This window comes from Orycteropus afer, unplaced genomic scaffold (genome assembly GCF_000298275.1).
Source record: "Orycteropus afer afer isolate SDZICR_OR568_19922 unplaced genomic scaffold, OryAfe1.0 scaffold00094, whole genome shotgun sequence".
Lineage (NCBI taxonomy): Eukaryota > Metazoa > Chordata > Mammalia > Tubulidentata > Orycteropodidae > Orycteropus > Orycteropus afer.
Genome location: NW_006921681.1, coordinates 8850122 through 8871247, shown reverse-complemented (window position 1 = coordinate 8871247; position 21126 = coordinate 8850122). Strand labels below are relative to the sequence as shown.

The window sequence follows — 21126 nt, the reverse complement described above, 5'->3', positions numbered from 1 at the left end:
CCACACGGCAGGCCATTAACTTAAGTCCATTGTAAGTCCCAAGGTCGGCAGAGCATAGCAGGCTGCTGAACAATGACACGGCTACATGCAGGGTCCAAGCGTGCCATAGGGTAGAGACCATTCCCAAGGCATCTCCTTGTATACAGAAAGCAGACCACATCCCAAAGGCAGCTACTCAGCTGCTTATGGTAGATCCCACCAAGGAGCTGATTGCCAGTCTCATCATGGGGATTAACTACCACCAGTTGCCCAGCCACTCAACCAGGCCCAGCCAAGTTGACATACAAACAGCTACCACAATGCCTAACCAGAAGATTGGTGGTTCTAACCCACCAGCTGTGAGCTGGAATCAACTTGATGGTGGTGAGTTTTGTTTTTTTGGTTTTCTTAGGTTTATGTGTCTAATCTCCTACACTTGGAGAACTGATCCAAACCTTTTGTAATTTAAGTTTAACCTTTTATCTCTAGTAATACTGTTTACCTTAAAGTTAAGTTTGTCTGATATTTAGTTATGTTATTGTGTGCCATGGAGTAGATTCCTACTCATAGCAACCGTACTGGACAGAGCAGAACTACCCCATAACATTTCCTAGGTTGTAATCTTTATGGAGCCTTTCCACCTAAGGGGCTTGTCCTCTTGCACTGTATTGGAAAATGTTTCCAGGCTATTCATAAAGTTGTGCAGTAATGTATCAGACAGTGTTTCTCTGCTATTCATAATGTTTTCCCTGGCCAGTTCTTTGAGAAGTGGATGGCCTCTTCCTTCTCCCTAGTCTGTTTCAGTCTGTAAGCTGTATTGAAACCTGTGCACCACGTGCAAACTTGCTGGCATTTGAAACACTGGCGGCACAGCCTCAAGCCTCACAGCAACATGCAAGCCACCACAGTAGGACAAACTGACAGACAAGTTTGTCTTCTTTAGCTGTTTGAAACCTCTCCACCCTCCCCTTTCCTGGATACCTGCCACTGTTCACTCTGTCATCCCCTGGCTTTTCTTTCCCCTGCTTTCCTGCCTCTTGGGGGTGGGGCCTCTTACCTGGATCCCTGCTGCTGCTTGCTCTGTCATCCCCCTGGCTTTCGTTTTCCTGAAAGACACCCACAACCGCAAAAAAAAAAAAAAAAAAAAAAAAAAGCCCAACTCACTGCCATCAAGTCAGATCTGACTCATAGTGACCTCTTCTTGGGTTTCTGAGATGGTATCACTACAGAAGTAGATCACCCAATCTTCTTTCTAGGGAGTGGCTGGTAGGTTTGAACCACAGACGACTCCTTAGCAGTCACATGCCTTAGGCACTATGCTACCAGAACTCCTGAAAGATACCTCACTGGTACCCAATTCTAGGTTAACAGTTCTTTTTCCTCAAACTTTCAAGATTTTATTCTACCATCTTCTGACTTACATGTTTCTGCAAAAAAGCACATGGGGGCGGCATCCTTCTGACCACCTCCAATTTCATGAGGGGGAGAGAATCACCAACAGCAGCCCAAGACTTATTCCTATGAGGCCAGACTCCAAACTTTTTACCAGTTCTGACACCAACCATCCCTCCCATGGCATTCTCTACTTCTCTGCTGGGTTCAATAATTCCTTGCAATGGTCACACAGAACTGAGACAATACTCACGATTATGGGGTTTATCAGGGAAGTAACAGGGTACAATTCAGGTTTAGGAACTCTCTCAGGATACAGTTCTTTGATAAGGACAGTCTCCCCTCTGCTATGCCCTTTGGCATGACTCTTTGGCCCTTGGCCTCTCGACCTGGCCTCTGTCCTGCTCAGGCAAGTGTACAATGCTCTTATAGCTCTGCTGATAGGAGCACCTAGGTGCACCCCACTACACCAGCAAGCCTCCAGCCCCAAAAGGACTCAGCTTTCTCACTCCATGGGCTGGCAAGCCTTCTGCTCTGTCTCATGCATCTTGCTCCCCAGGGGTGGAGGATGTGTCTAGCTTCATCTGGAATGCTCTGCTTTGTGAGGACAATCAGTAATAATAAGATTAACAAACTTGACAAGTGACTTCAGCCCTCCCCAGCAGAAGACCAGTTGTTGCTTGGAAGGAAGGTTGGGCAATCTACTTCTGTAGTAATACTGCCTCGGAAACCCAAGGAGGGGTTGCTATGAGTCAGGTCTGACTTGACAGCACATAACAACAACAACAACAACAGCAGAAGACCAGAGGCAGGAGAAATTTGCTTCCTGTGTCTGACAGTCTCTAGACCATCAGACACTATAGATAGAAACCTGGAGGGTCTTCCATTTCCAAGTCCCCCCAGAATAGAACCTTTTGAAAAGAACAAGGGTTGTTGTGAGAATGTGTTACTTCCAGCTTGGCTGGTCTAGGACTCAGCTCTTGACCTTGCCCTGAACTTGCCTTCCTGCCATCCTCCCCATTCACTCCCAGTTAATGGCAGCTCCAGGCTTCCAGCTGCTCAGGCCCCAAACCCTGCAATCACCGACTCCTCTCTTTCTCCTACATTTAGCCTGGCACTGAATTCTGTCACTCCTCCCTATCCCTGGTCCAAGCCACCAATATGGTGCTTTTAGACTGTAAGTCAGATCATGTCCAATTCTGTTCCTGGGAGACAGAGACATTTTTTCCACTGTTATCCCCAGCATCTAGGACACTCCTAGCTCTCAACAAGCATTTGTTGAATGAACGTTAGCAGCTCTCCTTTATGGGGCCTATATGGAAAGGGAGCAGTCACACTGGTGCCCCTCACAGTTTCTATATCCCTCTCCTTGAACTCCTCCTTGGAGAATGGCCCTTGAGCTCCTGAAGCCACTTTGCCTGCATGACTTGGGAACCAGACTGAAAAAACAAACTCACTGCCATTGAGTCCGTTCTTACTCACAGCAATCCCCATTGGGTTTCCAAGGCTGTAAATCTTTATGGCAGTTCATCTTTCTTCTGTGGAGCAGCTGGTGGATTTGAACTACCAACCTTTTGGTTCACAGCCAAATGCCTTAACCACTACACTACTGGTGCTCCTTTGGGAACCAGAGTGCTTAGGAATTAAAGTGCTCCTTCCCTGGCCCTGGAACAGCTCTTGGCCAATGACTGACGAAGTCCAGCTCCCTTGCTTGGTATCAAGCTACTTGCCTCCCCACGCTACACAAGCACATGTGCCTACATGCACACACATACGCACACACACACAAATTTCTGTGTGCCAGGCACTGGTGTAACGTAGAGTAACAGGGCACGAGTTTTAGTCCCATTCCCCCCAGGACACACCTCTGTCCCAAACCATCACAATCAAGGATTTGGCATGTGTCCTCCCAGAGGCACCTTAGAAGAAAGACCTGGTGATCTACTCCCCCTAAAAAATCAGCCACTGAAACCCTATGAAGCACGGTTTTACTCTGACAACATGGGGTTCCATGAGTCAGAACTGACTAGATGGCAACTGGTTAGTCCACATATTTTCACTCCATAAATGCCCATGAACAGTGAACGGTCTAGTTTTGAGATTTTAAAAATTCACACTAACGCATGTCACCTTGCAATGTTCTGTTCACATTGTTGTTGTTGTTATGTGCCGTCGAGTTGGCCCCGACTCATAGCGACCCCTCCTTGGGTTTCCAAGGCAGTATCACTACGGAAGTAGGATTGCCCAACCTTCCTTTCGAGGAGTGGCTGGTGGGTTTGAACCGCTAGCCTTCTGGTTAGCAGTCAAGTGCTTTTAGCCACTATGCTACCAGAGCTCCTCTGTTCACATTAGGGGGAACCAATGTTGATACAGTTAGATCTAGTTCATTCACTTTAATTGAATAGTATTCCACAGAATGAATGTAACACATTTTCCTTGTCCATCTCATTCTGGAAGTGAGGCTGTTTCTGGTTTTCCACAACTCCAGCCACTCAGCACTCCTTGGCCTCAGAGAACAACGGCCTTCCCCCAGAAACCTCTCTTGCCCACCAGGCAGCCAGTATTCCTTTCCCAGGCTCTTTTTTTTTTAATTGTGATTTGGGTGAAAATTTACAGAGCAAATTCACTTTCCATACAGCACTTCACATAATGCTGTCTCGTGACATTGACTACAATTTACCCCAATGCAACAGCTCCCCTCCTACTTCCTCCCGATAGTTACCTCTTCCCTGTGTCCATCCCTCCATGCACTCTTGTCCCCTGAGCTGTCTCCCTGTGCATAAGCAGCCCTTCTTTATCCCATGATTGTTCTCTCCAAGGAGTGTATCTAGCGCAGGTAAATGTTCAACTCATATACCTGTCTTTTGTTTGGCTGGAAGCCACAGGTGTGGGTTTAATTCCAGACCTGAAGGGGCCATAGTTTCAGTGGTTCCACCAGGCTCTATCAGATCAGCAAACCTAGTCTTTTTTTTTTTTTCCCAAATGATTTTGAGTTTTGTTCCACATTGTTCTCCCTCTCCATCCAGGATCTCCTACATAGATCCCCCTCTGAGTGGTTGACAATGGTAGCTGGGCACCATCTAGTTCTTCTAGTCTTGTAGTCATATAGGCTTCAGATCGCATGGTGTCCCAGTTACTAGGAGTAATTGTTTCCATGAATCTTTGGTTTTCTTCATTTTTTTTTTTTTTTTGCTCTGGACGAGGAGAGACCCATCATTGCATCTAGATGGCTGCTTGCAAGCTTTTAAGATCCCAGTCACTACTCGCCAAAGTAGGAGGTGGAACAATGTTTTGTGTAGTATGTTATGCCAATTGAGCTTGATGTCCCCTGCAACTACAGTCCCGAGCCCACAGGTTCAACTACTCGCTCCCTCTGGGTAACTGGCTGTGACCAAGAAGTGACTACAATCTTGTCCCTTGTCAGCTCTACTATACACCTGGGAATTCTTACAGAACATACAAATACACTTGTAGAACCACTGTCTGCCAACCCAATACATGGTCTTGGGTACACTCCCTGCTGCATAGACATACCTAATAGTTCAGCCTGTTCACCCATCTATCCACCTGTATACCCATGTTTGCCTTCACTGATAATGCAGTACTGTATGTGCAAAAGGGTTCATCTTTGTTGTCTGTACCTCCCATGTACCCCTCTCTGTCTTCCTCTTCCTCAATGCCACCATGTTGATTATTCACATTTCCTTTTCCAGACTCTTGCCAAAGTCTGACGTCCTCTGATAAGAACCAGTTGCTGTTGAGTCGACCCCAACTTGTGGTGACCCCATGTGTGTCAGAGAACTGTGCTTCGTAGGGTTTTCAATGCTGAAATTTTGGAAATAGATTGCCAGGCCTTTCTTCCAAGGCTCCTCTCAGTGGACTCAAACTCCAATCTTTTGGTTAGCAGCAGAGCACATTCACCATTTGCAACCAGACTTCCCTCTGATGAGAGAAATTGTTTAATGTCTTTTCCCCAACTAGCAGGCACCCGAGTTCACTGGTGTAGCCCAGGCCCTTGCCCAGCACACAGCAGGCACTCAGCCTTTTTTGACAGACAGATGGATACAGGGGAATGGTGGGGGATATGCACCAGGCTTTGACCTCTTTGTACCCAGAAAAGCCAGGATGGCCTGGGAAAGTCCAGGCACTTGGGGCCCACAGCCACACCTATAGGGCTCTGGGGAGGAATGAACTCTGAATCCCCAGAGCCAGAGTGGGGTGGGGCCCTTGCCTGGCAATACACAGAGCTTCCAGACACCCTAGTCCATGTCAGCTGTGTGACCAGGATACAAGTCTGCCAGGAAGCGCTGTTGTTGCTCAACTTCTGTCCCAGTATCATCCCATGTTCAGGGAGTGACTCCATTGCTAGTCACTTGGCTGTCATTTATGAAGCCCTTCCTGGGGCCAGGCACTTTACACGCAATTTGCATAATCACTCCAGGGGCACCATTGGCCCTTTCCCAGAAGATGCTGAGGTCAGAGGCTGTCCAAGATGCTGAAGCTCCTAAGTGGCAGAGCAGGTTCAAATCAGTTTCCAGGTCCTCTGATTTGAAGAAACGGATGGCTGTTCACCAACCACAGTGTCCTCTTGGCTGTGGCCTCAATCAGGCCCAAGGTGGGTATGGGGCAGGCCCGAGCTGGTGCCCTGAGCCCTGCTTCCTCTTGTCATAATAGAAGTGGGCAGTGAAACCCAGGCTCCCCTGGGGATTTGGAATGAGATATTGTCCCAGGAATGGCGAGTCCCTGCCCCAGCTCACCCAGGGGATTAAATATGGCTCAAAACACAGCCCGGTGACAGGATTCCCCAAACTTTAATGCCAGGGCTCTGGGAAGGCAGCTGGGGGCTGTGGCAGCATCTCTGGTACCAGAGACACCCCCATCTCCAGACTGGGGTCCTCAGGCACCACGTGACCAGACAGAAACACTGGAACCTCGTTCTCATTCTGCATTGCTCTTGGGCTGAGTTTGGCCCAAAGCTATCATAACTTCTGCGGATGGGCCTAAGCAGGAGGTGAGGAGTGGGCAGGGTGGCCCACACAGGTACCTGACCCTGCCAGGCTCAGGTGTGGCTTGGTCTGAGGCCTGTGCTGAGCAGCTCTGGGGCAGGAGATGGGGATAGAGATTATGGTTCCCAGCCTGGGAACCAGTCAGGTAATGGAGAGGAGGGAGGGCCAGGGAATTTGGGGCAATTATGTGCATTGGGGGGAGGTGCACAGGGACTCCTGGCCTCTACAGGCACTTGCTTCAGGCAGTCCGAGATGGAAAACAGGAAGCCATGGTCCATTTGAGGTCCAAGAAAGGGAGGTCATGGGCATCCCTAGAATGGCCTCTAAGGCACAAGGAAGGCGACATAGTCTGGGTGGGGTCAGCCAGGGCAGGCCTGGCTTCAATACCCTTGTGTTGTCTGACCCCTGCTCTCTGGGCCTGCAAAGGGGTCATTGGGCCCTTCTGGAGAGTCAATCGTCTGGTAGGCACTGCGCTCCTCCGAGGGTCCAAGGAAACCTGGGGGAGCGGGTGGAGGGTGGGGGCAGGGAAATAAAAAATGAGGGTGAGAACTCAGGAAATTCTACTGAGTCCAAAGCAAGATCCACCAACCCCCACCAGGAAGGCTGGAGCTGGACACCCTGGCACAAAGGAAATGACAGTGGTAGCAGCGCCTGGGCACCAAGCCTCTGGCAGGCATCCTTCATTCCATCCTCTCACAGCTCCACAGAGCAGGAGTCCTAGGCAAAGGGCATCACTGTGTTCCTCAAGGAGTCCCCTTAAACTTGACAGCTTCATTACTGCTGAAATTGTGTGTTATATCTGATACCCGTGACAGATTTTCACACAGGTATGGGCTCAGCTGCCAACCAAAAGGTCAGATATCTGAGTGAGTCCACCCAGAGGTGCCTCGGAAGCAAAGCCTGGTGATCTGCTTCTGAAAACTCGGCCATGGAAAACCACACGGAGCAGTTCTACCCTGACACACGTGGGGCTGGCGAGTCAGAATCGACTCAATGGCAACCAGATGAGGTGTTTTTTTTTGGAGTAATTTCACTCAAGGTGTGAGAATATACAAGGTAGGAGAGCAAAGCTTGATCAGCCACTTCCCTCTTTGGTAAATGGGTAGAGAAGCCAGCTCTCCAAAGCTGGCAGCGGGGCCTGGGGCCCAGTGCCGAGGGCAACCACAGCAAGCACACATATTCACACATGCCCCACCCCCTCCTGTCCTTGCCCACCCCCAGGCAGGCCACTCTGGATCTCTCATCTCAGGAGTAAAAGGTAGAAGGCACACCCTGTCCCTCTCTACTTCTCAGGGAGAGAAAGGAAATAGGAGAGAACGTGTCAGAGAGCAGGAAAATGGCTCAGCTACCCTGAGAGGGACACAGGAGCCAGAGGGGCGTGAGGAGGCTCAGGTGGGGAAACGGGCTGGAGGCCAGAGGGCTGGTCAGCAGGTTAGCGCTGCTTTCGGGGGAAGGCTCGGTGCTGTTTCTGCCTCAGGAGACGGGAGACCCCATCTGGCAGAAAGGGCTTCCTGGGGAGGGACCAGGTGGGACCTGGGAGGAGAAGGTGTCATTCCGGATGCCTGCACACCTCAGAGTGACCTGTTTCACCCTCAGCTGTGCCTGGTATGCTGGGCTGAGAGAAGGGCCTGGCAGCTGCCCCCCAACCCTGCCTGCAGCCTGATGCCAGGGGGAGGGTGCAGCAGGCTTGGACAGCTGGGGCCACTTGACTCCTCAGCAGGGCTAGAGACCACCACACTTTCTAGTGCTGTCATCCATGTCACCCCACTCTCCCCTGGTCTCGGGCAAGGTCGGCTCATAGGCAGGGGCTGTGGGTCAGCCAGGCACACAGAAGGAGGCTGCCAGAAGGCAGGTGGGGAGCTGACAAGGCGAGGGCGGGCTCACCAACATGGAGCAGGAGCTCACCCCCACGTTCTCGGTACATGTGGTAGACGAGGCAGCAGGAGAGTGGCTTGAGGATCAGGCTGAGGATGGCCATGCCAGCCCCAAAACGGCCCGTGTCTGTGAGGTTCTCCCGTGGGTAGAAGATGCTAATTTGGATGATGTCCAGGAAGATGGTGACCACCAAGCCACTGAGAAACTGTAAGACACATGGGGCATGGGGCTCAAGGGGAATACATGGCATTACAGGTTTGTGAGCACACGGATACCCTTTCATGTCACAACCCAGTCCTCCTCCAGACTGGGAGCTCATAAGGACAGGAAATGGCCTAGTGCTTCCTACTGTATTCTGAGGGATCAAGCAGGCAGGTAGGCAGGCCCTTGTGGGTAAAATGCCAGATGGAGAGTGTAGGACTGGGAGGTAAGGACTCTGGGCCTGGGCCTAGGCTTGGGCCTGGCCCGCCCCTGCCCATTCCATCACAGAGGCTACCACCTCTCCCTCATCTCCTGAGGCCATGAACAGGCATAAGACTTGGTTCCAGAGTTAGAAGGTCCCTTGGAGTTTATCTAACCCAGTCTCCAGCCACAAAGAAGGTCCCTTCTCAGTCATCCTGAGGCCCTCTGCCTTGACTTGAACAGCTCCCACACCAGAGGGCTCACTGCCTCTCAGGACTTCCTGGCTGTGGGGAAGCTGCCCCCTTGTGGCAGACTTCAGTTGGACTATTGTCAACTTGTGACTTCAGGGAGTGGTGGAGCTCTCTCTTGTTGTTGTTGTGCTTTTTACCTCCTCTAAAAAGGAGCGCTGGAGTCAGGTGACTGGGGAATGTGCCACTGCCTGCAGGCATGGCCAGTTCGGGACACTGGTGGGGGTCCACCTCAGGCACTCTCTGGGGAACATGATGAGCAGATCCTGGGCTCTCTGAACCAGGCAGGCAGAGAAGCAGGCCAGACCACTGAGCACACACACTGGCTGGTAGCCTGGTGGGCTTACTTATAAGTCTTTAGAAAATGTGGCATAGTCCCTAAGGCATTTGACTGCTAACCAGAAGGCTGGCGATTCAAACCCATCAGCCACTCCTTGGAAGGAAGACTGGTCAATCTGCTTCCATAGAGGGGTTGTTATGAGTCAGATATGACTCGATGGCAGTGAGTTGTTATTTTTTTTTAAAGAAAATTTAGGGGGAGGGGCACAAAGAAGACAGAAAATTGGGATGGGGAAGTGTTCTGGTTACCCAGTGCCACGCTCTAGGGGCTGGGTGAAAGCCCCTCAACCTTGGGGTCCAGCTCTGCCTCCTGCTCCCAGCCCACTGGAGCTAGAGGCGTTTCTTCACTCAGACAGCTGCTGGTTGCCGAGGCCGAGAAGCCCCAAGGTTGATAAGTAAAAAGGCACAGTCCCGATGTTACCAAACCACATGGCAGACCATTAGTTTAAGTCCACTGGAAGTCCCAAGGTCAGCAGAGCATGGCAGGCTGCTGAGCAACGACACAGCTACATGTAGGGTCTAAGCGTGCCATAGGCTAGAGACCATTCCCAAGGCTTCTCCTTATATACAGGAAGCAGACCACATCCCAAAGGCAGCTACTCAGCTGCTTGTGGTAGATCCCACGATGGAGCTGATTGCCAGTCTCATCATGGGGATTAACTACCACCAGCTGCCCAGCCACTCAACCAGGCCCAGCCAAGTTGACACACAGACATAACCACCACAGGAAGGGAAGAAGAGCAGGGGCCGTGGCTCACACTGAAGCCAGGTCTCTGGGCTGCTGCCCCCATGCCCACCGCCACCCGAGCTCACCATGCTTATTGCGTCGATGGAGTCCCTTTGAGCAACAGCCCACACGCCCAAGGCCAGGATGGTGAAGTTGGCCCAGGCATAGGGGCCCGAGAACACGATGCAGCCCCTGCAGAAAGAGGCACCCCAAACCCAGTCAGGCTGCCACTGCCCCTCCCCCTCAAGCTCACCTCCCTCATGCTCCCAGGTTCTAAGGCTCGCTCCCCAAGAATAGGCTATGTCTGCAAGGTCACAGGTGCTCGCTCTATCCACCTGGCTACACCTCAGTAATGCCAGTGCATCCCATTGGTTCTACCTCCCAAACAGATCCAGAATGTGGCCACTTCCCTCTAAGTCCCAGGCATTCCTGATGGTCTCCCTGCTTCCACTCCTGCACCCTATAGGCTATTCCTAATAGCAACCAGTAATATAAGTCTAGGAGCTCTGGTGGCGTAGTGCTTAAGGCATTTGACTGCTAACCAGAAGACTGGCGGTTCAAACCCACCAGCCACTCCTTGGAAGGAAGACTAGGCAAACTACTTTCATAAAGATACCACCTCAGAAACCCCAGGTGAGGTCGCTATGAGTCTGGTGGTGCAGCAGATAAAGTATTTGGCTGCTAACCAAAAGGTTGGCAGTTCGAACCTAAGAGCAACTCCACAGGAGAATAAGAGGCAGTCTGCTTCTGTAAAGATTTACAGACTTCAAAACCCAATGGGGTAGTTCTACTCTGTCCTGTAGGGTTGCTATGAGTTGTAATCAACTCTATGGCAGTGGGTTTTTTGTTTGTTTGTTTTTTCAATATACATCATGGAGTTCCTGGTTGGAGCAAAGGGTTAACATGCTTGGCTTCTAATGGAAAGACTGGTGGTTTGAGACCATCCAGAGGCTCCTAGGAAGAAAAGCTTGGCAATCTACTCATGAAAAATCAGCCACTGAAAACCCAGTGGAACACAGTTCTATGTGACACACGTGGGGTTGCCAAGAGTTAAAGTCTACTGAACAGGAACTGGCTTACTTTTATTTAGCTTTGTAATGTAAATCAGGTTATGTCACTCCTCTGCTAAAAATCTCCCCAGGCCTTCCTGTCCCACTGGGAATAAAATACAGACTCCTCACCATGGCCCACGAGGCCCTATGGGGCCTGGCCCCCAACACTGCCCTACTCTCACCTTCCAACCTCTGCTGACCTCTGGCTCCCTATGTTGGCCTTCTCTCTGCCCCTCAAATAAGCCAACTTCCCTCTGACTGTGCAGCCACTGTCCATGCTGTTCCCTTTGTCCTAAACACTCCTTTTGTCATTTCAGTCACAGCTTGAAATTTAACTCCAAGACCTCTTCCCTGATCTTCCAATTTTAAGTGCTACCTGGTCACTTTGTAACACAGTATCCGTTCTATTTTATTTTTTAAGGTATTACTACTGACTGCTATTGTTTACTTACTTATTTGCTTGTCAATCCAGTGAAAAGAAAAGTTAGCACTTCCTACATATCTGGCACAGTTCTAAGAAATTTATATGAAATAATTTATGTGCATTTGTGTTAACTTCAGTCCAGCCTCCCCAGCTCAGAATCCCAGGGACTGGAACTGAGAAATCTGTATCTTTACCTTGTTCCCCACAGTCATTAACCATGATTAGCTCTGTCTACATTATTCACAACCATTTACATATGAACTGCACTTAAAAGTTTCCAAAACGCACACATGAGCTCAATGGTTTCCAGTCTTTGTTTGGATGAGAAGTCCTCTCTATAGAAGAAACTCAGAAGCCCACTAAAGAAAACAGACAGTAACCATGGAAATCCATCCTTGGTCCTGAGTCTCCCTCTGTCCCAGGCCCTGCAGGTGTCAGACAAGCACCACACACTTCTCCTCAGGGCTCCTGAAGCCCTGTTTTACAGATGGAAACCAAGTTATAAGAGAGAGAGCTGCCTGTTCAAGGTGACCCAGCTGGAACATGGCAGAGCCAGGACCTCACCAGAGCCCTCTGATTCCAAGTCTGCCTTCTCTGGGCAGGTAGTGTGGTGTGGTAGAGTGAGGGTGTACCCCTAAGCAAATGACTCCACCCCCATGTGTCTCAGGTTCATTGTCAAGGAACTGAGCTAATAATCCATAGAGGTGCTCATCTCAGCCCAGCAGCTGGCTCCTGGATTCCCCAATGAATGTAAGTAGTTACTGTAGTTTCTAAAGCCATACTCTCACCATACAAGATAAACAGGAAGGTCAGTGATATTCCCATTTTACAGATGAGAAAACAGGCTCAGAGAGTTTAAGGTCAGAGCCTGACCCTGATCTACAGATACACAGAGCTGCATGGCTGCCTCGCTGAGCCCATCATGGTATTGGAGACTGGTCCCAGCTCAGCACTGTAGACCTCCCCAGGGGAGAGGCTGTGGGAAGAAGCCAGTCACACATGCTCAGGACACTTGGGCGGTGTCTGGAACAGACCTGAGCCATCAGCGCTGGTAGGCCTGTGCCTCTCCAAGGATGAGGCCTTGAAGCTCCTAGGAGGCAGCAGTGACAGAGGCCTCTGGGAACTCTTGCTGCTCCAACAATCCTGGAGTTGCAGGCAGCTTGCCAATGATAAAAGATTTTATTTAGCCTTGGGACCAGCTGGGAGACACAGAAGTGGACACAGACTAGACACCCACAGAGTTACTCACCAGGTCGTCAGCAGCCAATGAACCAGAAGGATCGCCTGTGGCACAAAATTGGGGAGGGAGGTTAGAACAGGTCTGTGGGCATGACGACCATGGAGTGTGGGTGTGAGATGGCTTTTGGAGCCAGAAGACACAGGAGGTGCCTGAGAGGGTGTTATGGATTGAACTGTGTCCCCAAAAAAGTTATGTAACAGTCTTACCCTTATACCTTTAAATATGACCTGCTAGGAATCAGGGTGTTTCTTGTGTTATAGTAATGAGGCCATACAGAGTAGTGTGGGTCCTAACCCTAATCCCACTGGCTGGCATCTTATCAAAAATGCAGACAAGACAGAGACACACAAGGGCAGACAGCCATTAGGTGAAGACGCATCTACAAGCAGTTTAGTAAGGAATGTCAAGAAATGCCCAGGGCTACAGAAGCTTAAAGGGACATGGATCTTCCCCTACAGCCCCGCAGAGAGAGGCAGAGAGCCTAGCTCTGCTGATCCCTGAATTCAGATGCCTAGCTCCTCAAACTGAGACAATAAAATTCCTGTTCTTTGAAGCTATCCACTTGTGATATTGTTTTGTTACAGTTGGTGTTTGCCGCTGAGTTGATTCTGACTCATAGCGACCCTATGGGACAGAGTAGAACTGCCCCATAGGGTTTCCTAGGTTACAATCTTTACAGAAGGAGGTCACTGGGTTCTTTCTCCCAAGGAACCGCTGGTAGGCTCAACCCACCAGCCTTTTGGTTAATAGCCAAGTGCCTAACCGTCATGCCACTAGGGCTCCTTGTTTTGTTACAGTAGCCCTTGCAAACAAAGACAGTTTCATAAATGTTGAAAATACCAGCCACAAGAAGTGGCCCAGGGGTGGAGAGGGGAGAATGTAGGCTAGGCCAGGAGAGCTGCCACTTCTACCTCTCCCAGCCCTTAGGGCAGCTGACAGTGTACTTTTCCTGCTTCCAAGGGCTGGTGGCTCCTGGAACAGAATGCTGGAAGTCTGCCCTGAAATTGGAGGGAGGCCTCAGTAGGAAACAGCCAGGTGGGCTCAAACAAGTACCATTTCTTGGGACACTGCAGCTGGGGTGCTGTGGGTGGGAAGGCAGAGGGACAGCAAGTACATGCAAGGAACAAGTAAGTGGCCAGTGTGGCTGGAGAGAAGAGAAGGAGCGATGAGATGGGGAGCATGGGTGTTATTCTAGGTGCAGCGAGGGAGGCCACGGGGGTTTTTCTGGAGGGCAGTAATGCAGTAAGATTCATGTGAAGAAAAAGCCCTTCTGGCTACTATTCCTGGATTTCTGTGTCATCCAACCCTTTTTAATTACTCTGTATGTCCTTAAAATAACCGTCCCCTTTACTAGAACTGAGATCTCTGGGTGGCGAAGGTGGATTGCATTTGACTGCTAACTGAAATGTTCGCAGTTGGAACCCACTCAGTGGCACGCAGAAGAAAGACCTGGTGATCTGCTTCTGTAATGATCACAGCCAAGAAAACTCCATGGAGCAGTGCTACTCTGTAACATGGGGTCACCATGAATCGGGACTGACTTGATGGCAACAGGTTTGTTTTCTGTTCTTACTGGAACTAGAGTCCCCAGTTGGTACAGATGGTTAACATGCTCGGTTGCTAACCAAAAGGTTAGAGGTTCAAGTCCAACCCAAGGTACCTCAGAAGAAAGACCTGGTGATCACTTCCAAAAATTCAGCCACTGAAAACCCTATGGAGCACAATTCTACTCTGACACACATGGAGTCACCATGAGTAGGGGCTGACTTGATAGCAACTGGTTTTACTGGAACTAGTCTCTGCTCCTAATAATCGAAAGGGCTGTGACTGACTCAAAAGGAGAAAGAGAAGGAAGGAGCAGCTACTGTGGGAAGAAAGGGAGGGAATGGGTGGCATCAGCAAGCACTTCCAAGGGGAGGAAACTCCAGAGCTGAGTGCTCAAGGATGAGCAGGAACCACTGGGCAAAGGGCAGGGAGAGTGAGAGGCCTTCCAGGGAGTGGGCACACAGCAGCTAAGGCAGGGAGCAGGACCCAGGTGTGCACAGAGCCAGGAGCAGGTGGCAGGTGTGGCTGAGGCTGGGGCGTGTGCATTGCTAAGACTGCAGGAGGCCACAGGCCCCAAGTCAGGAGCTTCAGTGGAGCCTGGTAGCTGATGGGGGCCTTGGGAGGTGTTTACTCAAGGGATAGAAGGGATCAGCCTGGAAGGGAGCTGCCAAGGGCTGGGGCAGGAGCAAAATGCAGGGCCCAGAGAACAGAGGCCAACCAAGTAAGAGTTTGGAGTGAAAAGCTTAAGATCTGGTCTGGGTGAAGGGCTGAGGGAGACACCCCACCTGCAATGAAGTAGCCTGGCTGAAGAGGAAAAAGCATTTCCAGAAGAGCTGCCATTTACTGCACACCCATGACCTGCCAGGCCCTGAGCCAAACACTTCACATGACCTTACCTGGGCCACATGACAGCCTCTGGACCAGATACTACGATTAATCTCATTTTACAGATGAGAGAACTAGGCTCAGAGGTAAATTAAGCTGATCAAGATCCCATAGGCAGCAAGTGGCAAAACAAAAATTAAACCTGAGTCTGATTCTGAGCCTTTACTCTGGAGGCCTGGGCCTTTAGCTGGGAGATCTTTGGCCTGGGCACAAATCTGAACATCCTCTATACATGTGGGCAGATGAACTCTGGAGCATACAGCTCACATGCACCTCCAGTGCCTGGTGCCAGAATGACCCCAAAGGGACAGGGGTTCCCCAGCCCAGAAGAAAGTCCTCTTCCAGCTATAGACGATGAGGGAAAGAATTCTGTAAAGACAATGAGCCTAACTTTGAAAATTTACATGGCTCCAAGACTCTGAAAAAGCTGAATCTGTACATTACAGATCCCTGAGTGCAGACAAGGAGCTCTGGTTGCTCAGTGGTTAAGGCTTTTGGCGGCTAACCAAAGGGTTGATGGTTCAAAACCATCAGCTGCTCCATGGGAGAAAGATGAGACAGTCTGCTTCCGTAAAGATTTACAGCCTTGGAAATCCTATGGGGCAGTTCTACTCTGTCCTAAAGTGTTGCTATGAGTTGGAATTGACTTGATGGCAGTGGTTTGGTTTTGGGTAGTACAAACAGTTAACATGCTCACCACTAACCGAGAGCCTAGAGGCACTTCAAAGAAAGGCCTGGCAATCTCCTGTGAAAAATCAGCCATTGCAAACCCCGGGGAGCACAGTGCTGCTCTGACAACATGGGGCGGCCGTGGGATGGAGGCCACTTGACACCAAGTGTTTTGGTTTTTCTTTTTTTAGCTCTAGAAGGAATCTTGGCAATCATCTACCATAGTTTATTATTGAGTACTTCCTATGGGCCAGCCAGCCATCTAAGTGCTTTCTGTATATAAACACATTTTATAGCTGAGGAACTGAAGCTTAGAGGTAAGTGACTTGTACAAGGTCATACAGCTAGTCAGCAGGAGAGCCAGGATTCAAACAGGCTGCTCGGTCCAGAGCTGAGCTACCAACCTGGCATCACTGGGCACCTGCTTAGCTTCAGCCCTGGGGTCCCAAAGTGAGCAGAGCCAATGTAGTGCTTGTCATCCCAGAACTTACATCTAGCAGGGAGACATCCATTAATCACATAATCAGTCTTAGGAAAGTGGGGTCAAATGAGACCTCACTTGAAAGGGCAGCCAAAGCAAGGGAAAAGGAACCTTATTCTATGATGAAGGGGAAAATGAAGCTGAGACTGAAGGTGGCAAGTGGGGTGTTAACCAGGGGCAGAGAGGGGAGAACAGCACTTCAAGCAGAAGGGGTAGCATCTGCAAAGGCCCTGTGGCAGAAGGGAGCATGGAGCATGCTGGGAAGTGAAAAGAAGCCAGTGTGGCTAGTGTGGAAGGCATGAGGAGTGTGAAGGGGGGCACAGGAGGCAGAGTGGGGTCTGGGGAGGGATGGAATCTGATTTTTATCTTAAGAGCTAACCTCTGCCCCCTCCATCTCATAGGAAACTTGGCCCACAGAGGGGAAGGGACCTACCAAACACTACGTGGCCAGCCAGGGTGGTCCTGGTGTCCTAGCTTTTAGTCTAAGAGAAGCCAGTATTGAAGAAGGCAGGGGAGAGGCAGCTCACATCGCCACTTTACTCAACAAAACAACTGCCATCGAGTTGGCTGATTCATGGCCACCCCATGTGTCAGGGTACAGCTATTCTCCGTGGGATTTTCAATGGCTCACTTTTCAGAAGTAGATCTCCAGGCCTTTCTTCCAAGATGCCTCTGGGAGGACTTGAACCTCTAGCCTTTCAGTTGGCAGCCAAGCCCATTAACCATTTGTAGCACCCAGGGGCTCCTTCCTCAAGAAAATCAATGTCTGATCTCTCCTGCTGCTGTCTTCTAATTTTGGAAACAATCTTCACTTCCACGTGATCTCCCGGTGGCTCTGGTTCCTGCGTCCAGACTGTGTACACACAGGTCTCTAGCATCTGGGTGTTTCTTGGTGTGCAGAGCCTGATGTACTAGGGAGCAAATGACACAGATGGATGGCTGAGACATGGGTGGCTGGCCTGGAGAGCCCCGCAGCCATATCACTCTGTATAACCTCGGATACAGATGTCTCTAGAGCTGGAAAGGCCTGGAAGGGCTCAAATGATGCTGCACCAAGACTTAAAAGGAGCAGGTATAATCCAAAGTTCACACCTTCAGACTAAAGCTAAGGTCCCAGTCCCTTTGTCAGCAGACAGAGCCAAGATGCACGCTAGGGGTGGGTGGGGAGAAGAGCCGCTGCTGGCATTGTGACAGCACACAGGCCAGGAAATGAAGACACCCCAGGAAACCCCACAGTGTCTTCTTAAGTGCACAAAGTGACCATACAGAACATGGTAAAACTCCCCATAAGGTTTCTAAGGCTGTAAATCTTTACAGGAGACTGCGACACAACTTTTTCCTGCGGAGTGGCTAGTGGGCTCAAATTACCAACCTTTTGGTTAGCAGCCAAAAACTTTAACCACTGCACTACCAGGGATCCGATAAAGTTGCTCAAAAAAAAAAAGCCCCAAACGGAAGCCCTCCTGATGGACGTAAACAGTCAGGCAGAAGTCTGCTCCAACCAACCGGGTGCCCAGCAAACGACACGGCTTTAGAGTCTGACATCTGGGGGTTTAAATCCTAATCTGCCACTTCATCCTTGTGCAACCCTAGTAAGTCACGCACCCTCTCTGAGCCAAAGTTTGCTCATCTGTAAAAAGATGGCAATGCCAGCTTTCTTGGGAGGCTGTTGTGACTAAACAATTAACCCTGACACACCACAGATGCTCCATAAAGAACAACTCGCCTCCCTCTCTTCTCTTCAATTCCTGCAGCGCTGTCCGTCATCTGATTCTCCCATTTTTTGCAGTTAACCCACCCACCCACCCCCCAAAAAAACCCCAAACCTACTGCCATGGAGGTGATTCTGACTCATAGTAACCCCCACTGGGTTTCCAAAGCAGTGATCTTTACAGAAGAGTCCTCCCATGGATTGGCCAACCTTCTGGTTAACAGTCAAATGCCTTAGGCACTATGCCACCAGAGCTCCTTATTTTTCAATATTAGTCTGTGCAAATCTCTAATCAGAGGAAAGGCAGTCAGCAGGTGTAAATCTTCTACATTAACCCCTGCTCATCTGGAACAGCATAGGTACTCCAGAGATTTGGCTACCGATATCAACGAACCTCAGATGTCTGCATACAAATTTCTTCCCTGCTAAACTTTAAACCCAAGTCCATCCCTTATTCCAGGATCTCTCCCCCTTAGCTGCGGACTGAAAGGAAAATCTCCCCAGGTATAATCATGGCAGGGGCACTTTTAACAAGCCAAACATGGACTGAGGTGTTTTGGAATCAGCTGCCCTTGAGTTCCTTTTGTCCCAGGCACCACAGGGTGCTAAAAGGCTCGACCACTCCTGAGTAAAAGGGCTTTTCTGAACGTGGGCTCAAAGGAGGCTGCACCAAGACTTAAAATGTGCAGGTATAATCCAAAGTTCACACCTTCAGACTAAAGCTAAGGTCCCAATCCCTTTGTCAGCAGACAGAGCCAAGATGCACGCTAGGGGTGGGTGGGGAGAAGAGCCGCCGCTGGCATTGTGACAGCACACAGGCCAGGAAATGAAGACACCCCAGGAAACCCCACAATGTCTTCTTAAGTGCACAAAGTGGACATTTTCTGCTTTCAATTATCTTCCGGTGTCCTTGTTTCTTAGTTATGAACTAAGAAAGCCAGACTTAACAAAGTTTGGAAAAGCACTTTTGGTGACATCTGATTTTCTTAAACTACCAAAACGAAACCTGTTGCTGCCCAGTCGACTCTGATTCGTGGCTACCCCGTGTGTAGTAAGTAGTAGAGCCGTTCAGTAGGATTGTCTTGGCTGTAGTGTCTACCGAAGCCGATCGCCAGAGCTTGCATTTGCCGTACAGCTGGCAACCCAGCACCTTTAGGTTGTAGTCCAGGGCAAGCCACTTAGGCCAGCCACACAGGGATCTTATCTTAACCTTATTTAATGAATAAAGGAGGCTATCAGGACCCAAATGAGAGGCAGGTGAAAGGGCTGGTTCCTAAGATGGAGAGGGGGGAAGGGCTGCCCCCAAACCCCTCTTGCAGGCACTCAGCGGCAACTACCACCCCCTCGCCCGCTTCCTCCTTCTCCACGGGAATTCTGGGTGTGCAGGCCAAAGCAATCCTCCCGGGCGGAGCTCCCATCTGGAGGCGGCTGGCTCGGGGACGGCGCGTCCTTTCCCTCCCCCGTCAGCCTCCAGTGCCCTCTCTGGGTCCTCCATGCTGGCTTTTCCCAGACGCCTCCTCTCTGCTGAGGTCTGTCTATCCCACCTCCTTTTCACTTGTGGAGGTATCCATTCCCTCCATGTTCTCCTTGCCACCCTCCTTTCACCAAACTCAAGGTCCTCCCACTTCTAAAATCCTTTAAGGAAAGCAAACTCCCAACACGCTCCCAGATACCAGTCGCCCCGCCCGCGGCGTGGCCACCTCCGCCCCGCCCCACCCGTCGCCACCTTCAGGTTCACCGGGGGCAGCTCCATCTTGACCCAGACCCAGGGCACCTGCGTGACAGCCGTGGGGTTGCTCCGCTCGGAACTCAGGAAACAAATTTGCTCGGCCTGGCCCCGCCCCGCCCGTTGTAGCGGCTCCAACCGGAGCTCCGAGCGCAGCTCACGGACCACGTGAGGCTCGTCGGTCACGTGAGCGCGCCCCAGTAGCTAGGAGACGGCGTCTGTCTGTAAGTGTTCTTTAGGAGTTTCTTGGCTCTTCCCGAAGCCCAGGCAGTTTCTTGGGGCAGGATATCGGGATTACTGACTTTAAGGGTGCAATGTCCTTCCTGGCTAATATCCCAGCAGGTGGTGACACCTGGGCTGATGGGACCACCTGAAGCCAGGAGAACATGGAGGGGACTTTCAGGTGCAAACTGTGGATGTAGCAACAGCTGGTGTGTCTCAGTCCACAGGGCACCCTGTCTTCCTCCCTCCTTCCACCTGTTAAAAAATGGAGACATTTACAGTGGCTACCGTATTTGGATTATTGTACATCCTTGTGAGGATTAATATAAAGTGTCCAAAACAGTGCCCTCCCCCGTCAGCCTCCACACCCCTCTCTGGGTCCTCCATGCTGGCTTTTCCCAGCAATACAGACAGCTCTCTGGGTGGTGAAAATGGGTAGTAAGCCTGAGCTACTAACAGTAATGTTGGCTGTTCAAATGCACCCCGAGACACTTCAGATGACAGACTGATGTACTTCTGAGAGGTTACAGTCATTAAAAACCCTATGGAATACAGTTCTACTCTGACGTACTTGTTTAATCTCAGTTTGTTAGTGTGTCATAAGATCATGGTCAATGATCACCTTGTAAGGAGAGAACGCAAAAGAATTTATGTGATTAGAGCTGACATTTATTAAGTACTTATTTTGTGGCAGACTGTGAAAATCCCATCTTAGTAAAATGCTTGCAACAACTTTATGGTGTAGTTACTGTTCTTACCCTTATTTAAAGTTAGGAAGTGTGAATAAGAGAAGTTACATGGCTTACCCAGAGTCACATCGCTAAAAAAAAAAGAAAAACAACCCACTGCCATCGAGTTGATTCCAACTCATTGCAACCCCCATTGGGTTTCCGAGGCAGTAAATCTTTATGGAAGTATAATGCCTAATCTTGCTTCCGCAGAGTGGCTGGTGGGTGTGAACCGCCAACCTTCAGGTTACCAGTCAGATGCCTTAGGCATTGTGCTACCAGAGTTCCTGAGTCACATCACTGGCTTGTACTAAAACTGGGTTGGAAACCCAGGAAGTGCAGCTCCATAACCCACACATTTAACTGTTGAGCAACACTGCCTGCATCATCAGGAAGATACAGCCCAGGCTGAGACAAAAAGGATGGAGCACAGCGAGGAGGGGAGGACGAGTTGGGGCAGGATGAAGTACAAGGC

The 21126-nt window shown here is 50.3% G+C and overlaps 1 protein-coding gene across 1 annotated transcript; it reads right to left on the bottom strand.

Annotated features, from left to right (window-relative positions):
- Positions 1 to 6757: 6757 nt before the first annotated feature.
- LOC103198461 (angiotensin II receptor associated protein) lies at positions 6758 to 19728 on the bottom strand. The gene is made up of 5 exons (XM_007942634.2): positions 19702 to 19728; positions 12694 to 12728; positions 10055 to 10160; positions 8262 to 8457; positions 6758 to 6873 (listed from the first exon to the last, which is right to left on the bottom strand). The coding sequence occupies exons 1-5, from the start codon at positions 19726 to 19728 to the stop codon at positions 6758 to 6760; spliced, it is 480 nt and encodes a 159-aa protein (XP_007940825.1).
- Between the last annotated feature and the right edge of the window lie 1398 nt (positions 19729 to 21126).

Excerpts from the sequence above, each read along its gene's own strand:
- LOC103198461 (XM_007942634.2), bottom strand. The coding sequence starts at position 19,728 with ATGGAGCTGCCCCCGGTGAACCTGAAG. Across the intron at positions 10,161-12,693 it reads CATTGGCTGCTGACGACCTG|GGGCTGCATCGTGTTCTCGG; the intron begins GTGAGTAACTCT and ends CTCTTTCTGCAG. Across the intron at positions 6,874-8,261 it reads TGAGCTCCTGCTCCATGTTG|GTTTCCTTGGACCCTCGGAG; the intron begins GTGAGCCCGCCC and ends CCGCTCCCCCAG.